The sequence below is a fragment of the Saccopteryx leptura genome, chromosome 3 (assembly GCF_036850995.1).
Source record: "Saccopteryx leptura isolate mSacLep1 chromosome 3, mSacLep1_pri_phased_curated, whole genome shotgun sequence".
Classification (NCBI taxonomy): Eukaryota; Metazoa; Chordata; class Mammalia; order Chiroptera; family Emballonuridae; genus Saccopteryx; species Saccopteryx leptura.
The window spans coordinates 103,314,942-103,332,052 of record NC_089505.1 but is presented as its reverse complement, the minus strand read 5'-3'; the positions used below and the strand labels follow the sequence as shown (position 1 = coordinate 103,332,052).

At 50.0% G+C, this 17,111-nt stretch overlaps 2 protein-coding genes and 1 non-coding gene across 4 annotated transcripts in view; 2 read left to right on the top strand and 1 right to left on the bottom strand.

Moving 5' to 3' along the window:
- The window catches only part of KDF1 (keratinocyte differentiation factor 1), a 339,326-nt gene that overhangs the window by 159,144 nt on the left and 163,071 nt on the right, over nt 1–17,111 (top strand). The window lies entirely within an intron of this gene.
- Nucleotides 1,688–17,111, top strand: part of SLC9A1 (solute carrier family 9 member A1) — a 53,086-nt gene continuing 37,662 nt past the window's right edge. Inside the window, exon 1 of the mRNA XM_066375550.1 lies at nt 1,688–2,870. Coding sequence (XP_066231647.1) covers nt 2,519–2,870 — 352 coding nt within the window. The 5' untranslated portion in view covers nt 1,688–2,518. The remainder of the gene's footprint in view (nt 2,871–17,111) is intronic.
- On the bottom strand, nt 7,100–7,175 carry TRNAD-GUC (transfer RNA aspartic acid (anticodon GUC)). Its single transcript has one exon. It is a non-coding gene; the product is annotated as a tRNA-Asp (tRNA).

Here is a 17,111-nt window from a genome sequence, read left to right as displayed (position 1 = left end):
CCCTGGTCAGGGCACATACAGAGAGTAACCAATGAATGCATGAATAAGTGGAACAACAAATTGATGGGTTTCCCCCACCCCTCTTTTCTTCTCTCTTTAAAATCAATAAAGAAATTTAAGCCTGACCTGCACAGTGGATAGAGCGTCAACCAGGAATGCTGAGGTTGCTGGTTTGAAACCCTGGGCTTGCCCGGTCAAGACACATAAGAGAAGCAACTACTATGAGTTGATGCTTCCCACTCTTCCCCGCCCCTTTCTCTAGCTCTCTTTCTCCTCTCTCTAAAATCAATAAATCCAAAAAAAAAAAATAAAAATATACTTAAATAAATAGTTCTCAACCCTAATTGTATATTAGAATTACCTGGGGGAGCTTTTAAAAAAATATAAATCATGTTTGGGCACTTCCCTGGAATAACTGAATTCAAATCTCTGAAGGTAAGTCCCAGAGAATGGTAGTTTTTTAAAAATTCCAATTATTCCAATGTACAGTCATGACTCTCAAATCTTATCAATTTCACACTGGCTGGATAGCTTAGTAAGTTGGTTGGAGCATTGTCCCAAGGCACAGGGGTGGTCAATTTGATCCCTGGTCAGGGTACATGCAGGAACAGGTTGATGAACATCAATCTCTCTCTCTTTTCTTTTCCTTCTCTCTAAAAATCAATAAAGTAAACATTTTTTAAAAAGTATCTCATTTAAAAAAATCTCATCAATTCCAACCAACACTATACATTCAAATATCAATTCCGCTGCTGCTGTGGGTTGCATTGTGTCTTCCCAAAAGATGTGGAAGTTCAAACCCCCAGTACCTGTCAATGTGGCCTTATTTGGAAATAGTGTTATCGAAGATGATCAAGGTAAAATGATTTTATTAGGGTCAGCCCCTAATCCAGTCTGACTGGTGACCTTATTTTTATATATTATTAAATTTGAACTCAGAGACAGAGACACAGAGAGATCACCTTGTGAAGGCAAGAGTTACACTGCCACAGTCAAGAACAGCAAAGATGGTCAGCAAACCACCAGGAAAGAAGCATGGAACAGATTCTCCCTCACAGCCTTCAGAAGGAACCAACTCTGCCAACACCTTGATTTCAGACTTCTAGCCTCCGGAATATGAGACAATAAATTTCTGGATTTTTTTAAGCAACCCAGTTTGTAGTACTTTCTTACAGCAGCACTAGTAAACTAATAACAACTATTTACATTCTAGCTAGGGAACTTCACCCATTTCCTCATGTGCAAAACTGAAACTGGAATAATAGTTCTATATGCTGGGCTCCATTCTAAACACTTTACACAAATTATCTCATTTAGTCATTATGGTATCCCTCTGATAGGGACTACTACCATTTCCAATTGACGGGTGAATACGTGTGGAACAGGGACAAGGTCACATGGTAACTAAATACATAAGATAATATATTCTTCACGGGACAATTGGGAAGCCTTACGACTGAGGTTGTGGATGTGAAAGCGCTCTGTGAATAGTAAAACATTTCACCCCTATTAAGAAAGAATCTCTGTAGATTCAGATTCACGACTTTTTGGGGGCCATCTGTGTGATTCTCCTCTCTTCCTACGAAATACTTCCTTCCGTCGGCGGCAAGGGGTCGCTGCGCTGCGCGGGCGCTTAACTGGTCCCTCTAGCCTGCTCACGCTGGATGCTCGTTGGTATCTATAAATGGCAGCGACCGGCTCAGCTAGGTAACAGTCCATCGCCGCCGGGCCGGACCCGGCATAGGAACTAGAACTGGAGCTAGATGCAGAGGAGCTGAAGCTGGGTCTGGGCGGAGTGCGGCGCCACGCCGGGGCTGCAAGGAGGGGCGGGTTGCTGCTAGCCCCCCGCGAACCGCCCCCAGCCCGCCTCGAAGCGTTCTGCTGCCGGGCCGCCTGCCTCCGCCTTCCTCCCCACTCCGTTTCTCCGGAATCTCAGCCCGGCGCGCCTGCACTCCGACGGTTCTCTGGGTCGGGGAGCTCCCCGCCGCTTTCTGGCTTCACTACTTCGCAGCCTGGGCTCTCAGCCTCCTCTCTTCTTTTCCTGGTTTAAGTCCCACCCCTTCTGGTCCCTTCTTTTAGCTCAGGCTCCCTGCTCCTTCCCGTAGTCGAGTTCCCGCTCCTCAGTCACTTTCCTCAGCGAAGGTACCCACCTTACCTCTTCCTTTTCCGTGTCTGGGGAGCAACCAACCTGTCCTGTTCCTTCCTGTGTCCCAGGGTGCAGCCTGTTCCCCACGCTCCTCTTCCCTGGCTTGGAGTTCCAGACCTTTTGGTCTCCTCCTGTGGTCCTTCCTGGGTCCTTGTCCCTCTTCCCCAGTTTGAAGTTCTAGATTGAGAACCCAGCCTCCCTCTGTCCCCACAGGACTGCTTCCGCAAAAAGACCTCTCTAAGACATGAACTTTTCCTAGAGACTACCTACCTTCTTCTCTCTTCCCACCTGCTGACCCCTTGCTACCTATGTCCCAGGTCTTACACTCACTTTGCTAAGGGTGGAGGCCTGCTGGGCTGACGGAGTAGCAGGATGCTTCTGTGGTTTGGCCTCTGTGGCCTCTCTCCACCTCGAATCTTCCCTTCGTTACTGGTGGTAGTCGCCTTGGTGGGGCTACTACCTGTTCTCAGGAGCCATGGCCTCCAGCCCAGCCCTACTGCCAGCACCATCCGAGGCTCAGAGCCACCACGGGAACGCTCAATTGGGGATGTCACCACCGCCCCAGCACAGCACCCCCCTGAGAGCCTCCCTGTTAACCATTCTGTCACTGAACACGGCACGAAGGAACGAAAGAACTTTCCAGTCCTGGCCATCGACTACAAGCACGTGCGCACACCCTTCGAGATCTCCCTCTGGATCCTGCTGGCCTGTCTCATGAAGATAGGTAAGTCCAGTTGGCTCTGATGCATCCACCGCCACCAAACTGGCAATCTTCTTGCCGCACCCTTGCCCCGTGAGGCAGGAATAAAGGTCTGCACTCCTATAAGAAGGCAGCCTCCATCCTGCCATCTTGGTCCTTCTCAAGCTTGAGCTCTGTGGCCTTTGTGGTCTGAGGCCTCCCAAGATTGGAGCCAGCATCATGCATGGGAAAGAGCAGGATTAGAGCATGGGCTGTTTCTGATACTAGGTACTTTCTGCAAGGCCACCAGGCCTGGCAAGTCTCCTCTGGCTGGGCCAGATTCTGGGGGGTGCCAGGGACCCAGCTGTGTGTAAGGTAGAGAGGAGTGTCTTCCAGCAAGTGGCACAGTCTGCTCTGTCAACAGCTACCAGTGCAATTACACGCTTCGTGGGAAGGTGTTCCTGGATGGAACATATTTCTCCTTGGCCTGTCTAAGGAGTTTGATTATAACGGGAGATCCGTGTGCTGGAGACCTAGACATGTGGTGGACCATGAAACATCCCAATATTTTCACCTTTCTTTATCCCCAGAATATTATCTGTCTGCTTTGCCTGTCCTGGCTGGTCAGGAGCCCCCAAGTTAGTTTCTGGCCCAGAATGCCATTCTTTAAACACTTTATGGGACAGGGGGCCTGAAATTTCTGAAGTCTGCTTTGGGGGTAGAGGAGCAATGAAAGTGGTTGAAGCTTGGTCTGTCTGCCCCTCCCCACCTCCAAGTTGGTACTCAGCTGTGTCTCAAGGTGGTATCAGGGCTGGCCAGTCAGGGCCTGCCACTCAACCAAGTGAGAGAGGGAAAGGTGGAGGGGCACAGGATGTCTTGGTCTGAGTCCAAAGACTTTGAAATGTTCTTTTGGGGAGAAGGAAATAGAAAAGTTGTTCCCTGCCAGTGGGTTGGTCTCCTTGCTAGGCCTGAGCACTCTGTTCTGCTGGGTAATTGATGGAGCTCACCGGAGCCTGCACAGCCTAGAAGTCCCTTGAAGGGCTGGTCTTTAAAAGCTGCCTTTGCCTTTTTTAGCCCCAGGAGCTGCAGAAGGAATGAGGGCCTGGGACTCTGGTGGCTCGGGTTTGGGGAGTTTTTGATTCTTGGCTGGAAACCTTGCAGCCTTCCCAAGGACATGCAGGAGCTGAGTGGCAATGCCAGGCTGGTCTGAGGCAAGCTCTGGGACATGCTGCAGGAGGACACTCTGTTTTGACACATCCAGGAGCTGGCTTCCTGGTATGGGGCTTTGGTGCTGTGACAGTAGTAGGGTCTGGCTTATATATGGACCTGGGCCATTGGCACCCATATCGTGATGGCAGCCAGTTTCCTGGAAAAAATCAAGGACCAGGCAAGGGGAGTCATGTATAACTGATTCTGACAAATAACGTGACCTTGAGCAAGCTGGGTCCTTATTCTGCAGGTCTCACCCACCTGTGAAACTAGCAGGAATCTAAATGTGACCATATCAATTAAGTCATGAAACCAATGATTTAATTTTTTGTAAGAAACTGAAGTGACCATGATGTCATTTGCTTGTGTGACACCAGGGAGAGACCTCACAAACACTGTCTGTAAATTGCCCTCCTCTCTTCAACCCCCTCATCTCCCAACCACACTTGGCATTGTGTTAGGGCATTGGGGGCTGGCACACACATTGCAGGTCTCAGTGACATCTGGTGGGATGACAGCATGACCACAAAGCTCTTACTCTGGTCCGGCAGGAGTTTGTCCCTGCAGGCCTGATATCTCTAGTTTTAATGGGGTCAAGCTTGGTCTGCGTTGTCCCACCAGACCCTGTGCCAGGGACCCTGGGCAGCAGGAGAACAGAAATGGTGTCACGGCAAGGGTATTAATCTAGAACTTAGGAAACTTGACTTCTCATCCCACCTCCCTCTGTGACCTTGGGCCAGTCAGTTGATCTTTGTGGACCCTTCTAGATTTGCAATTTCTGCCATTTCACCGACTGGGGTAACCCTGACAAGTCACTCAGTCTCAGGGCTTCTGATTTCCCATTGTAAAAGGAGGAGGTTGGAAATGGTATCTGAAGGACTTCGCAGTTCCAAAAGTCTGTGTTTCTGGCCTAGAAAGGCATTTTTCTGCATCTGAAAACAGAGCAGTCCTAGCATCTGGCCATCATGGGGAAGAAAATAGAAGGAAAGGTGACTGAAAGCTCTCAAGGGGCAAAAGCCCATTTTCCCCTTTACCTTTGTAATGTAGAATTGAGGTTAGATTCGGGCTCCACCGCCTTTCTACTTACCCTCCCCGTGCCTCAGTTTCCCCATATATAAAGTGGGGAAATAATAGTATCTAGCCATAGTGCTGCTACTGTGTTGATGACATAAATGAACTCACATCAACTTGTCTTTGTACCCATAAGAAGCACTCGGTGAGAGGCACCTGCCCCTGTTGGTATTTTAACCACCCAAGGGAACTGCGTCCCCACCTCCTCTAGTCTTCCTCTGAGGCTGGAGGACTACAGATCTCCCAACCCTAGGCTGCCACGGGGTAGCCTTCCTTAAGGCTTCAGGGTTGGGAGTGCGTCCTGCTGACTTTGTTTTTCCTTCACTTAAGCTGCCTCTGGAGCTGGTCTTGGTGGGAGGGGAGATGACACCAACTGACCTACAGGGTAGGATTGGGGGCTGAGGCCATGCTCCCTCTGCACTGATCCCCAAGAACCTAGGAGTTCATTTTGGGGTCTTGTGTATTCTCTCAGCGCACCAGCATGGGTAGGAGCTATGCTGGAGCCCTCATTCTGTCATCTGTGGCAGCTGCTTCCTGCGAAAGGTACCCCTCCTTTAAGACTATGACATGCTGTGTGCACTTCTCATTCCTACCCTAATCATTGAGCAGAGCCCTGGGAAGACACTGTTAGAGATGGGTGTGGGAACGGAGGGGTTGGAGCTGAAGTTTTAGAGTAGATGCTCCTGACTTCTCTGATTGAGCAGGTGAGTAGACAAGCCACTTCCCTTCTCTGGGCCTTTTTTCTCTCTTTGACAGACATTCTTGCCCTTTCCTTGGTAGGGAGAGGCTTGTGGCGCCAGGGGGTTTAGACCACCAGGAGAACTGAGAGTGACCCCAAACCTCAGGGCAGGTCCATTCCCCACCCCCACCACACATTGTGATTTGAACCCTGCATGAATTCTGCTTTGTCCCAGTTCACCTGACTCCCAGTCCAGTGCTTATTCCAAGGGAGAGCCTCACTGTAACCCAGCTCACCACTGGCACCCGGTTAATTTGTTTGCCCATATCCCTGACCTGGAACTCCTGGCAGAGGCCTGGCAGCCCATAAAGCAGGTATTCATCTTGTCTCCTGACCAGGGCAAAAAGCCTTCCTTTGTCCCTTTACATCTTATAGCTTGTTTTGTTCTTTGCAAGGTGTATCCTGACATTTCCTCCTAGAACAAGTCTGTGAGTAGGGAGAATGGGGGTCATTATGCCCACGTCACATGCATGTATATCAGAGCCAGCAACTGGTTTCCTATAAAAATAAGACTAGAACTCTCCTCTCCTACTTCTCAAAAGGGGAGAGGAAGAACTTAAAGGTCACTTGAAACTATCTCAAGAAGCCCTAGTGGGACCTTTCTAAAAAGAAAGAGGTGACTTTTTTCTTTTTGGGAAAACAGCTGACTGCAGGACAGTGGGAGGGGAGGTCAGCTGAGGACTGGGAGGAAGCCTTCAGGTAGGACATGTGTCTGCAGAAGAGCCAGGGCACTTAGAGGGCCTGGGTTGGTCATATTGCTTGGTCTTCATTTAGCTGAGTACCCACCGGCATGCCTTTCCTCTCTGCCCTGCCCCACCCCGCCAGCACCGGCAGAAAGGAAAGACAGTCAGAAAAAACCTGGGCCAGGCACCTTGTCCCTCTGAACCTGACTCGCCCCACTGTACGGTGACATGCTGGTGACATGCCGACTCTGCTCTCTAGGGCCCATGTGGGTTTTTTTTGTTTTTTTTTGTATTTTTCTGAAGCTGGAAACGGGGAGAGACAGTCAGACAGACTCCCGCATGCGCCCGACCGGGATCCACCCGGCACGCCCACCAGGGGGCGAAGCTCTGCCCCTCCAGGGCATGGCTCTGCAGCAACCAGAGCCACTCTAGCGCCTGGGGCAGAGGCCAAGGAGCCATCCCCAGCGCCCGGGCCATCTTTGCTCCAATGGAGCCTTGGCTGCGGGAGGGGAAGAGAGAGACAGAGAAGAAGGAGGGGGGGGGTGGAGAAGCAAATGGGCACTTCTCCTATGTGCCCTGACCGGGAATCGAACCCGGGTCCCCCGCAAGACAGGCCGACGCTCTACCGCTGAGCCAACCAACCAGGGCCCCCATGTGGGTATTGAATGTAGGAATGCCCAGCACAGCACGCGGCTTGCTGGGGCAGCGTTCGGACCTGTTCCTGTCCCGCCCCCCTTGGGCAGTCTTCCCAGCCCACTCCAGGCCACAGTAGTTACTTTCACTTCTCCCCCCTGCACCCGTCTCCCTGATTGTTTATCCACAACTTTGGCATTAGGCCTCGCCTGCCCTGTGACATCTCTTCTTTTGGGGGGGTGTGTGTTTTAATAAGAATTACCATTTATTGAATATCTAGAGAGTAGAGTCAGGCACTTTATAAAAATGATCTCATTTAATCCTTACTAAAATCATATGAGATAAAGGCTATCTCTGTTTGGCAGATGAGGAAACGTCTCAGAGGTTATCTGTTGCGATGCTGAATTGCTGTTTATTTTCTGTTTGGGTCTTGGCATAGCCTTCTCGGGGGGTGCAGCTACATCTCCTGCCCCTCACATTCCCCTTGTCAGATGCGCACGGCCTTGCACTGAGTAAGTGCCCACCGCAGTGCACTTGCACCGGGGAGTTGTAGGACTCCCTTTAGGGACTGGACAGCTGTCAGTGGTGGGAGCCTAATCCCCGACCTGAGAAAACTGTAAGGGTTCTGTGCTAGCGTTGGGCCCCTTCTCTGTCCCTCTGAGTTTGCATGGGGGCACCTGAATCTCGCAGTCAGGCTGGGCTGTGGTAGTGATCCTGCCCGCTATCTCTTTGCTGGTGACCTCTTGGTGGTCTGATTGGAGCTTGCTTCTTTCCTGCTTGGGCGGGAAAGATGCCAATTAAAGGGTGGTTTCCTCCCCCCCCCAGCAGGGGGTGACTAACCTTTTGATTGTGATCTCCTGCCTCTGGGCAGGAAGGGTACTGGGGTACCCTCAGGGTCCAGCACGAGCTCCTAGGGGACAGCCTCTGTGTTGAGATCAGGTGGCTTTTTTTTTTTTGGTGAGAGACATTGACAGAGAGAGACAAATAAACAGGAAGGGAGAGAGATGAGAAGCATCAACTCATAGTTGTGGCACTTTAGTTCTGTTTTTTTAAAGATTTTTTATTTATTCATTATAGAGAGGGGGGAGAGAGAGAGAGAGAGAGAGAGAGAGAGAGTGAGAAGGAGGGAGGAGCAGGAAGCATCAACTCCCATATGTGCCTTGACCAGGCAAGCCCAGGGTTTTGAACCGGCAACCTCAGCGTTTCCAGGTTGACGCTTTATCCACTGTGCCACCACAGGTCAGGCGCACTTTAGTTCTTCATTGATTGCTTCTCATATGTGCCTTGACTGGGGGCTCCAGCTGAGCCAGTGACCCTTTGCTCAAACCAGCGATCATGGGATCATGTCGATGATCCCATGCTCAAGCCAGCGACCTCCTGCTCAAGCTGGTGAGCAGGCACAACTTTCTTTAGCTCTAAAAGGCAGGCAGACTTGAGAATAATTCTCATTGGTACTGTAATTTGCATAAATGGTATTTAATTTGATCGTTCTCAATGGTCCTGTGGGTTAGAGTAGCAGCTTGTATTGATGTACCCATTATACAGCTAAGGAAACTATGTCTCAGGTTGTGACCTGCCTGGGGTCACTTAGCAAGTACGTGGCAAAGGATACATCCTTGGACTTCTAACCCAAGGCCCTATCCTCTTCCTGCCTGGTTGACATTTGGGTCATTGAGAGGATCAAGGGGAACCAGAGATCCAGAGGTAACCTGAATGGTTGTCAGGAGGAACACCAGTTCTTACTGCAGGAAGGAAGGGCTGAAGAGTGGGGTGATCTAGGGTCCAGGTCATCTCTGGTCCGAGTTCGTATCAACCCCTTGAATATACCGGTACCTGTATTTGCTTGAAGGAGGAGCATGAGGGCTGGACTCAGGCGTGGGACCTGTCATTGTTAGAGCTCTTTCTGTGGAACAGCAAACCTTTGAAATGGAGTGCTTTTCCTTTCCCTTGAAGTATTTTAGGTCCTCTGGGAGGAGAAAGGAGAGACAGAGAAATGAATCAAAACGGACAACATGCGAGATGGGAGGGAGGGGTCAAAAAACATGAGATCTGGTCTAACTTAGCTCTTTGCTGCCTACCTGTGTGACCTTAGGCAAGGCCAAGCCTCTCTGAACCTTGTTTCCTAATTTGTAATATCTGTGTTAAATATTCTTTATATTAGCTGCCATTTATTCAGCTCGTGAGTCAGAGGCTGTATGGCTACTTGCAGAGCTAGAAAACATTGGGGTTTAAGCCCAGATGTGTCTGACTTGGAAGCTCATGTTCTTTTCATCATCATGCCCTGGCTCCCTTCCGGTTCAGAAGTTTTATCTTCTCCAAAATCATTTTGAACAGGGAAGATTGAAAAGTTTAAGTATTTCAAATCTTGGCTGCTCTCTGTGGATTATTTCTTGGGTTTTGGGGGTAACTGTGGCCCCTCCAAGCCCCACTGTGAAGGAAATAAGTCTTTCTCAGAGGTGGCTGGCATTGAGAAGCACAGGAGGGGCTGGGAATTGGAGCTGAGGGGCCATAGGCTACCTCTGGGAATGCCAGCCTATATACACAGCTGGCAGGCCTACCGCCTTCCCTCCCTCTCCCTGTAATCCCGCCCCCCCCCCGCCCTCCCCTTTTCCTTCCGTGGTGGGGAGAAGGCTCACTCAGCAAACCCAGGACCTGAGTTATTCCTGAGTCATCCATCGCCTGTGTGGGCCTCGTTGTGCAGCACTCACTCCCCCTGCGGAACGTCTGACTCAGACATGTCTCCCCAAGGTTGTCTGCACACACCGCACGGGGCCAAACCATCTCTTTAGATGCTGATAAACATCAACTGATACTTTAATGCAGCCCGTGATTATACGTGGGTATTTTTAATCTTATGGGCTAATCTAATTTTAACTCAACTAAGTTTTACATTGGTCCTGGATCAGTGGGCTGCCTCCCTTCCCTGGGATCATGCTGACTTCCACTTTCTTTCCCCTAAAGCTAAGCCAGCATGCGGGGCCAGTTTGGGGGGGGGGGTGGTCTGTTAGGCCAGACCTGACCCATGAGTTCTGATACTGACTTGCTGAAAATCTGGAGTTCCCCAAATTACCCCAGCAAGATCTTTCCTGAAAAGATGTGTGAAACAGCTCTGAATGAGGCTCAGGATGAGACGTCCTGTTCCTTCCCAGGCCCCCTTCCTGGTCTCTTTGGGAACACTCACTTACCCCTAAGCCCACACTGGCCCTTCCATAGTGCTCAGCCTGTTTGAGACCACGCCGCTGACGGTGGAAAGGTGACATCACAGCTGTGTGTCCGGCAGAGCCTACAAGCTCACCAAAATAATGAATAGCTAACACTTACATAGCACTTGCCTTGTGCCAGGCAAATTCACAAAGGCTGTGTTTGGCCCCGGCCAGCCAGGACTGAGAGCAGCTAATTAACTTGTCTGTTTAGGCTGGGGTGGAAGAGGCAGGTCAGCTGAAATTAGCCATCAGGCATTTAACTTGTGGCCCATCGGGGAACCAAGAAGAGTATAAGTCCCCAGCTCCCCAGCCCGGCTCTTTGGGGGCTTCCAATCTACGTAGGAGAAAGTGGCTGGTCTGTGTGGAGGGCCGGGTGGATTGCTAGTAGGAGCAAAGTTCTGAGGAAATAATTAGTCCCTGAGGGCAGGGATAGTTAGGGAGGCTTCTCAGAGTAGGTGGAACTTGAGCCAGTCTTGAAGGGTGGAGAAGAATTAAATAAGGGACAGAGAGAGCTATTCTTAGTACTGATTCCTAGGAATGTAAGCCCCTTGAGGATAGAGCCTTTCTGGCCCCAGCCCACTTGAGGACAGGAAGTTAGGAGCCCTTACTTTCTGGCACAAAATAAGGGCTCCTAAATTTGAGGAATGAATGAGTGCTTGATTGACTTTCAGATAGATGTAGGGTCCACATGAAGCCTTTGGGCACACAGAAACCAGTTTGACTGCTCAGAGAAGAGGGAGAGCAAGGGTTGGAGAGGAGGCTAGTCACCAGACTGAATGCCAGGCCACGGGGTTGAACTGAGCTCAGGAGAAGACACATGGTGATGCTTTATGCATCCGTGTGTTGTTGCTTCCTCCCTGCCTCCCCCCCAGTGTCCTTCAGCTTGGCTCTAATGGAGGGTCCTGCAAGGGCATCCTCTCTGGGCTAGCGGTGGGGAGTCTCTCTGGGAAAGTCTGGGTTTGTTTGGTCTGCCCTTGATTTGTGTAAGTAAAAGCAAGAGACCAGAGCTTCCTTAGGGAACTGGCGAGAGCCCTAATTGAATTAAGCTTTTCCCAGGAAGATTCCTCAAGCCATCAACCACACTGTGACTGTGAATTAATGAGACCAGTGGCCATAAACCATACAAGAAGGCAATCTCGTCAGTTTATAGTTGTGAACCTGGACAGGTTGACTTATAGCTTCTTTTTGTTTTTATGTGTGTGTTGGGAGTGGCCTGGGGCCAGAATCTCCTTTCTGTGGCAGATTTATTTTTATAATATGAATAAATAAAACATATTCATGGTAAAAAATAACAACAACAGAATCCTAAACAAACAAAAATAAAACCCCAAAGTACAAAAGGGCCTTAAGGGATACAGTAGAAGTTCCCTCTGCACCTCTCTGACCACCCCCGCCGTCACACTCCCCAGAGGGAGCACTGTTAACTGTGTTATGTATCTTTTCAGAAATTCTCTATGCATATCGGAGTGTGGGAGCGTGAGGACAGATTTAGTTTTTATAAAGCCATTTGTGTAAAATAAAGAGCTCTAGACTGGGAATTGAGATCTGGGTCTCAGTCCCAGCTCTGCCTCTTTCTTGCATATTGACCTATGGTAAGTCATTTTGCCTCCCTGGGTCTTAGTTTCCCTATCTGTCAACTTCCACTGTTGAAAGGCTTTCTGGGACTTTCCAGCAGAAAAGGCAGTTATCCCAGGGGGGTCCCTGCACTGGTGAGGCCTAAGCAGAGTATAAGGCCCTTGGAGGGGCATCTACACAGCCCCATCCTTTGGGGGATGGGTCACTGCTGTCATGATCCCTGGCTTCAAAACACAGAATCCTCAAGTATAGGATCATGGTTATTTCCAACTCCAGCTGAGGGTTATAGGATTAAATACATGGGTCCTCAGAGAGCCTGCTGTCTTGCTGGGGAAGTAAGACAACACACAGGGAGATAGCACAGGTGGGAGATTGTGTGGCTCAGGCTGGGATGCTGAGGGGATCAGAGAGGAGGAGGAGGAGAGAGAAAGGAAGCCTTCCTGAACGAGGTGATCTTGAGCAGTGGGCCAGGTGGAGAAGAGGAACGCCATTCAGGGGGCTTGCTGTGAGAAGCAATTCTGACTTAGGTGGGAGAATGGGCGGGATGTTCTGTTCTTCTAGGATATAGCTTTCTTAGATTCTTCCTAAGTGCATGATGGAGTTGAGGGAATGTGTAGACCCCCCAAATAGTCTGCAGATATTTATATATGTTTGCTTTTATCAGAGGGGGAAGGCCCTTAGTAGCAACAGATTTTCAGAGGGATCTGCGGGCCCCTGAACGTTAAGAGCTTCAGCCCTTTGTGGTATGGAACTGCGGAACTCATAGGGACGGGGAGTGAACCTAGTCAGGATGAGGAGGCTGTGTCCTGGGAGAAGAGAAGGGAAAGGGACTTTACGGAAAGAAGGGGAACACTTTCCTGGACTGGGGGTCGGCGCCACTGTAGCAGGTTTCTCCCTCCCCTGTTCAGGCAGGGACGGTTACTTCTACCCCCTGGGTCAGCTGGATATCTGAGGTGAGCCCAGCTCACACTGCAGAAGCTCACTCAGGGCCCTGTCCTTTTCCTATGGACAGGACTGGAGCCCAAGCACAGCTCTGAGGTTCTGTTAGGGGCAGCAGCTACCTTTGAGGCAGCAGAAGCAAGGGATTGCACCTGAAGGGGACAGGCTTTGAGGTCGTAGTGTTAGGCAGCCCCAATTGGCCTCTGCTGTTTCCTACACTAAGGGCTCCCAACTTCTGCTCTCACCTTACTTTGGGAAGTAAAAGTAGAGAATATTAGAGGTAGAAAGAACATATCAGAGCCTGTCGCCACAGTGCCCAAGGGGAAAAAGATGTTTTGATCTAGTCCGGTTAAGGCCCACAGGGTGTGCCCTGAGCCACACACAAATCAGTGGCAGAGGGAGGGCTTCCTCTGTTCTGTTAACTAACCCAGGGGTTAAAAGCTGGACCAAGAAAAGGGATTCTGGCCTTTTTTTTTTAAACTCAGTGAAAAGGGGAGTCAGAGAGACAGATTCCGCATGTGCTCCAACTGGGATCCACCAGACAAGCCTAGTAGGGGGCATTGTTCTGCCCATCTGAGTTGTTGCTCCGTTGCTAAGCAACCAAGCTCTTAGCGCCTGAGGCGTAGGCCATGGAGCCATCCTCAGCGGCCTGGGCCAACTAGATCCAATCCAGCCATGGCTGCAGGAAGGGAAGAGAGAGAGAGAGAAGCGAGAGAGGGAGAGGTGGAGAAGCAGATGGGCATTTCTCTTGTGTACCCTGACCAGGAATCGAACCTGGGACATCCACATGCCAGGCTGATGCTCTACCACTGAGCCAACCGGCCAGGGTCTGGGACTCTGGTCTTTGGCCTAGATATTGATATCTAAGCTTTGGTTACTCTCTAGTGGGCCCTTTAAGGCTAATGAAGGGCAGCTTCCTGCTGGAGTATCCATCAAAGAACTGTTAGGGACAGGGAAGCCATCTGGCCATGGCCACACAGGTCCTTGCAGGAGAACCAAGTGCAAGGCTTGGGACCTCTGAGCTAGCCTAGAGGCTTCTGTCCGTCCTCACCCAACAAATTCCTCAGGTCTTTGTATTCCATCACAAGCCAATGTTGAGCCTGGGTGCTGTGCTTTTTATAGTATCTTTGCCATCAAATCAGGGAATGAGATCTTCTCCTGGGTCTTGGGCCAGGGCCCACAGGAATCTGGATGCTGTACCAGGAAGGCAGGATGCCAGTGTGAGGTGGAGCCAGCTCACCTAGCTGAGCACAGCCCCAGCCTCAAGTTACAGCTCAGTGGGGAGGGAGCAAGCACCCTACCTTCACCCTTCCAGGCCTGCCTGGCTGGTAGAACTAGCAGAAAGTGCAGAACTGCTCTCTCTTAAGAAGGAGTTCAGGGACTGGTTTCAGAAATGCAGTACAGCCTGACCAGGCAGTGGTGCAGTGGACAGAACATCGGACTGGGATGTGGAGGGCCCAGGTTCAAGACCCCGAGGTCCCCAGCTTGAGCACGGGCTCATCTGGTTTGAGCAAGGCTCACCAGCTTGAGCCCAAGATCGCTGGCTCGAGCAAGGGGTTATTCAGTCTGCTGTAGCCCCCCCCCTCACCCCCCGTCAACGCACATATGAGAAATCAATCAATGAACAACTAAGGAGCCGCAACGAAAAATTGATGTTTCTCATCTCTCTCTCTTCCTGTCTGTCTGTCCCTATCTGTCCCTCTCTCTAACTCTCTTTGTGTGTGTGACACACACACACACACACACACACACACACACACACACGCATGCACACACAAATGCAGTACAGACATAGAGCAGCCAGGCAATAGAAAGTGGCTGGGATTTGAAGTGCAGATGGAGTTCTATGAGGATTTGAAGGAAGCAGAAAGACCTCACTTGGGTGGATGGAGGGGAGGGATTGGTAAACTAGGATTTAGATGAGATGTTTGAGTGAAACAGGTCTCTCACTGGGCACAACCAGAAGTTTCAACTTGGGGCAGGATTGCATAGGACTGTCCCAGAGTAATTCCCTTTGCAAATATGGTGGTTAGGAACATAGGGTTTGCAGCTCAATGAACTTTACTTCTGATCTCAGCTCTACCACTTTGTAACACCATGACTTTGGGCAAGTCACTTCCCCTCTTTGAGTCTCAATTTAATCATCTGCAACATGGGGAACACCTGGCAGGGATGTCAGGAGGATCCCGGGAGAGTGCTCCTGTAAGATGGTGGCACAGAGTTTGGCAAATTCTGAACACACAATAAACGGTGGCACTTAGGAGCCCCTTTCAGATCCAGGAGTAAGAGAAATACTGGCTTGTTTTCTCTGACTCTTGAGCTTCCAAGCATCTGAATAATCACTCAGCAAGAACTACTAATGTCCTACTGTGTGTCCAATGCTGTGCTAAGTGCACAGGGTGAGGTGGCTAGAGACAAATAATATTTCTCTCTCTCTTTTTTTTTTTTTGTGAGAGGAGGGGAGATAGAGAGGCAGACTCCTCCTGCACATTCCCCAACCGGGATCCACCCAGCAATCCCCGTCAGGGGCCGATACTCAAATCAACGGAGCTCTCCTCAGTGCCGGGGCCAACGCTTGAGCCAGTGGAGCCACTGGCTACAAGAGGGGGAGGAGAGAAGGGAAGGAAGGAGGGGGAAAAAGCAGAAGGTTGTTTCTCTTGTGTGTCCTGACCAGGGATTGAACCCAGGATGTCTGCACACCAAGCTGATGCTATATCTACTGAGCCAACCAGCCAGGGCCATATTTCTCTTCTTAATTAATAAAACCTTAAGGTGGGCAGAGCAAACCCAGAATGCATCAGAGAATCTTTTAGGGAGATGCTGCTCTTCTCTTTTATATCAATGATGACAGGGGCCCAGAGTGGTTAGGTGACTTGCCTAGGGTCATATGGCCTGACTGTGGCACAGCTAAAACCAGACCCAGGGCTTCCCATTTTACGTCCTATACTGTTTTCTCTCACTGAACAGTCATTTTACCACCTAGCTGGAGTAGAAAGACCTATCAAGTGAAACAGTTAATGAGCAAAGGATGATTTTGTATGACAACTTGACATGTAGCTATAAAAGCTCCAAATTTGCAGAACAGATGATGGTTTTTAAAATAGACCCAGCTATGATGAGGTGCTAGGTGAACTGTGCCAGTGTTAAGGGAAGAAGATTCTGCTACTTCATAATTGCATCACCCTATCTTAGTCTCAGTTTCCCCAATCAAATGGGGTAATGTCTTTATTTTTATTTTATTTTTATTTTTTAAAATTTAATGATCTGAGTGGGGGAGGGAGAGAGGGAAAGTGAGTGAGATTATTTCTTTAGAACTTTGAGTACATCATAAGCATTCATAAATGGGATTTGCCACTATCCTGGTAGCATTAAAGGAAGAGGAGACGAGTCGGGTCTAGCATTGGAAGATAATTTTAGGTATATGGGCCAGGGTGCATTGAGGTAAGACTGAATGTCACCAGGACTGGTGAGTTTGCGCATTGGTTGGGAGAGGGAGAGGTCCACACTTAGCAATACTGATTCATGCCTGATAAATGCTGTGCTAAAGGTGGAAAGGTGAATAAATGTAATTCCAGGCTCACGGGGGTGAGGGGGAGTCCAGTGTGCAAACAGGCCCTTGTGATGTGCTGTGAAGGGTCACAGCAGGGGCCCACAGTGCTGTGGGTGCATGGGAGGAGTTAGCTGGGGGGCCAGTCTGGGAAGGCTTCCCAGAGCTTTAAGCTGAGGCTTGAAGGTTAAGCAGAAGTTTGCTTGGCTCACATGAAGGGAGGAGTTGGAGAAAGGCGTGGAGAGATGTGAATAATGCAGAGGCATAGATAATGCAGGGCCACTGACCTTTGCTTTTGAAACCCACTGGGGCATTCTTCACCCTCCACCCATCCCCTGGCATATTTCACCCACTTGCCTGGCAGGGCAGAGAAGCTGAGCCTCTCTGTGGGTCTGTGAGCCCCAGGGGTGGGTGTTGCCATAAGGAGGCAGTAAGGAGGGAGCTACCGTTGATTGAGATCTGGTTGGTTAAGACCTACTGAGTGCCTGGCTTTGTGCTGAGGGCTCCACATAGCACATCACTGTCCAAGTGTCACAACAAACCCAAGGGATGTGAATTGTGGTATCTGCCTCCATCCAGCTTATAGCTACCTCCAGAAGGTTATAAAGGGAATAATTATGTGCATGATGATTGCTGTGCCGTTGCCTCAAAGCCCAGAAGGGCTTCATGGAGGGGAGAAGTGTGGCT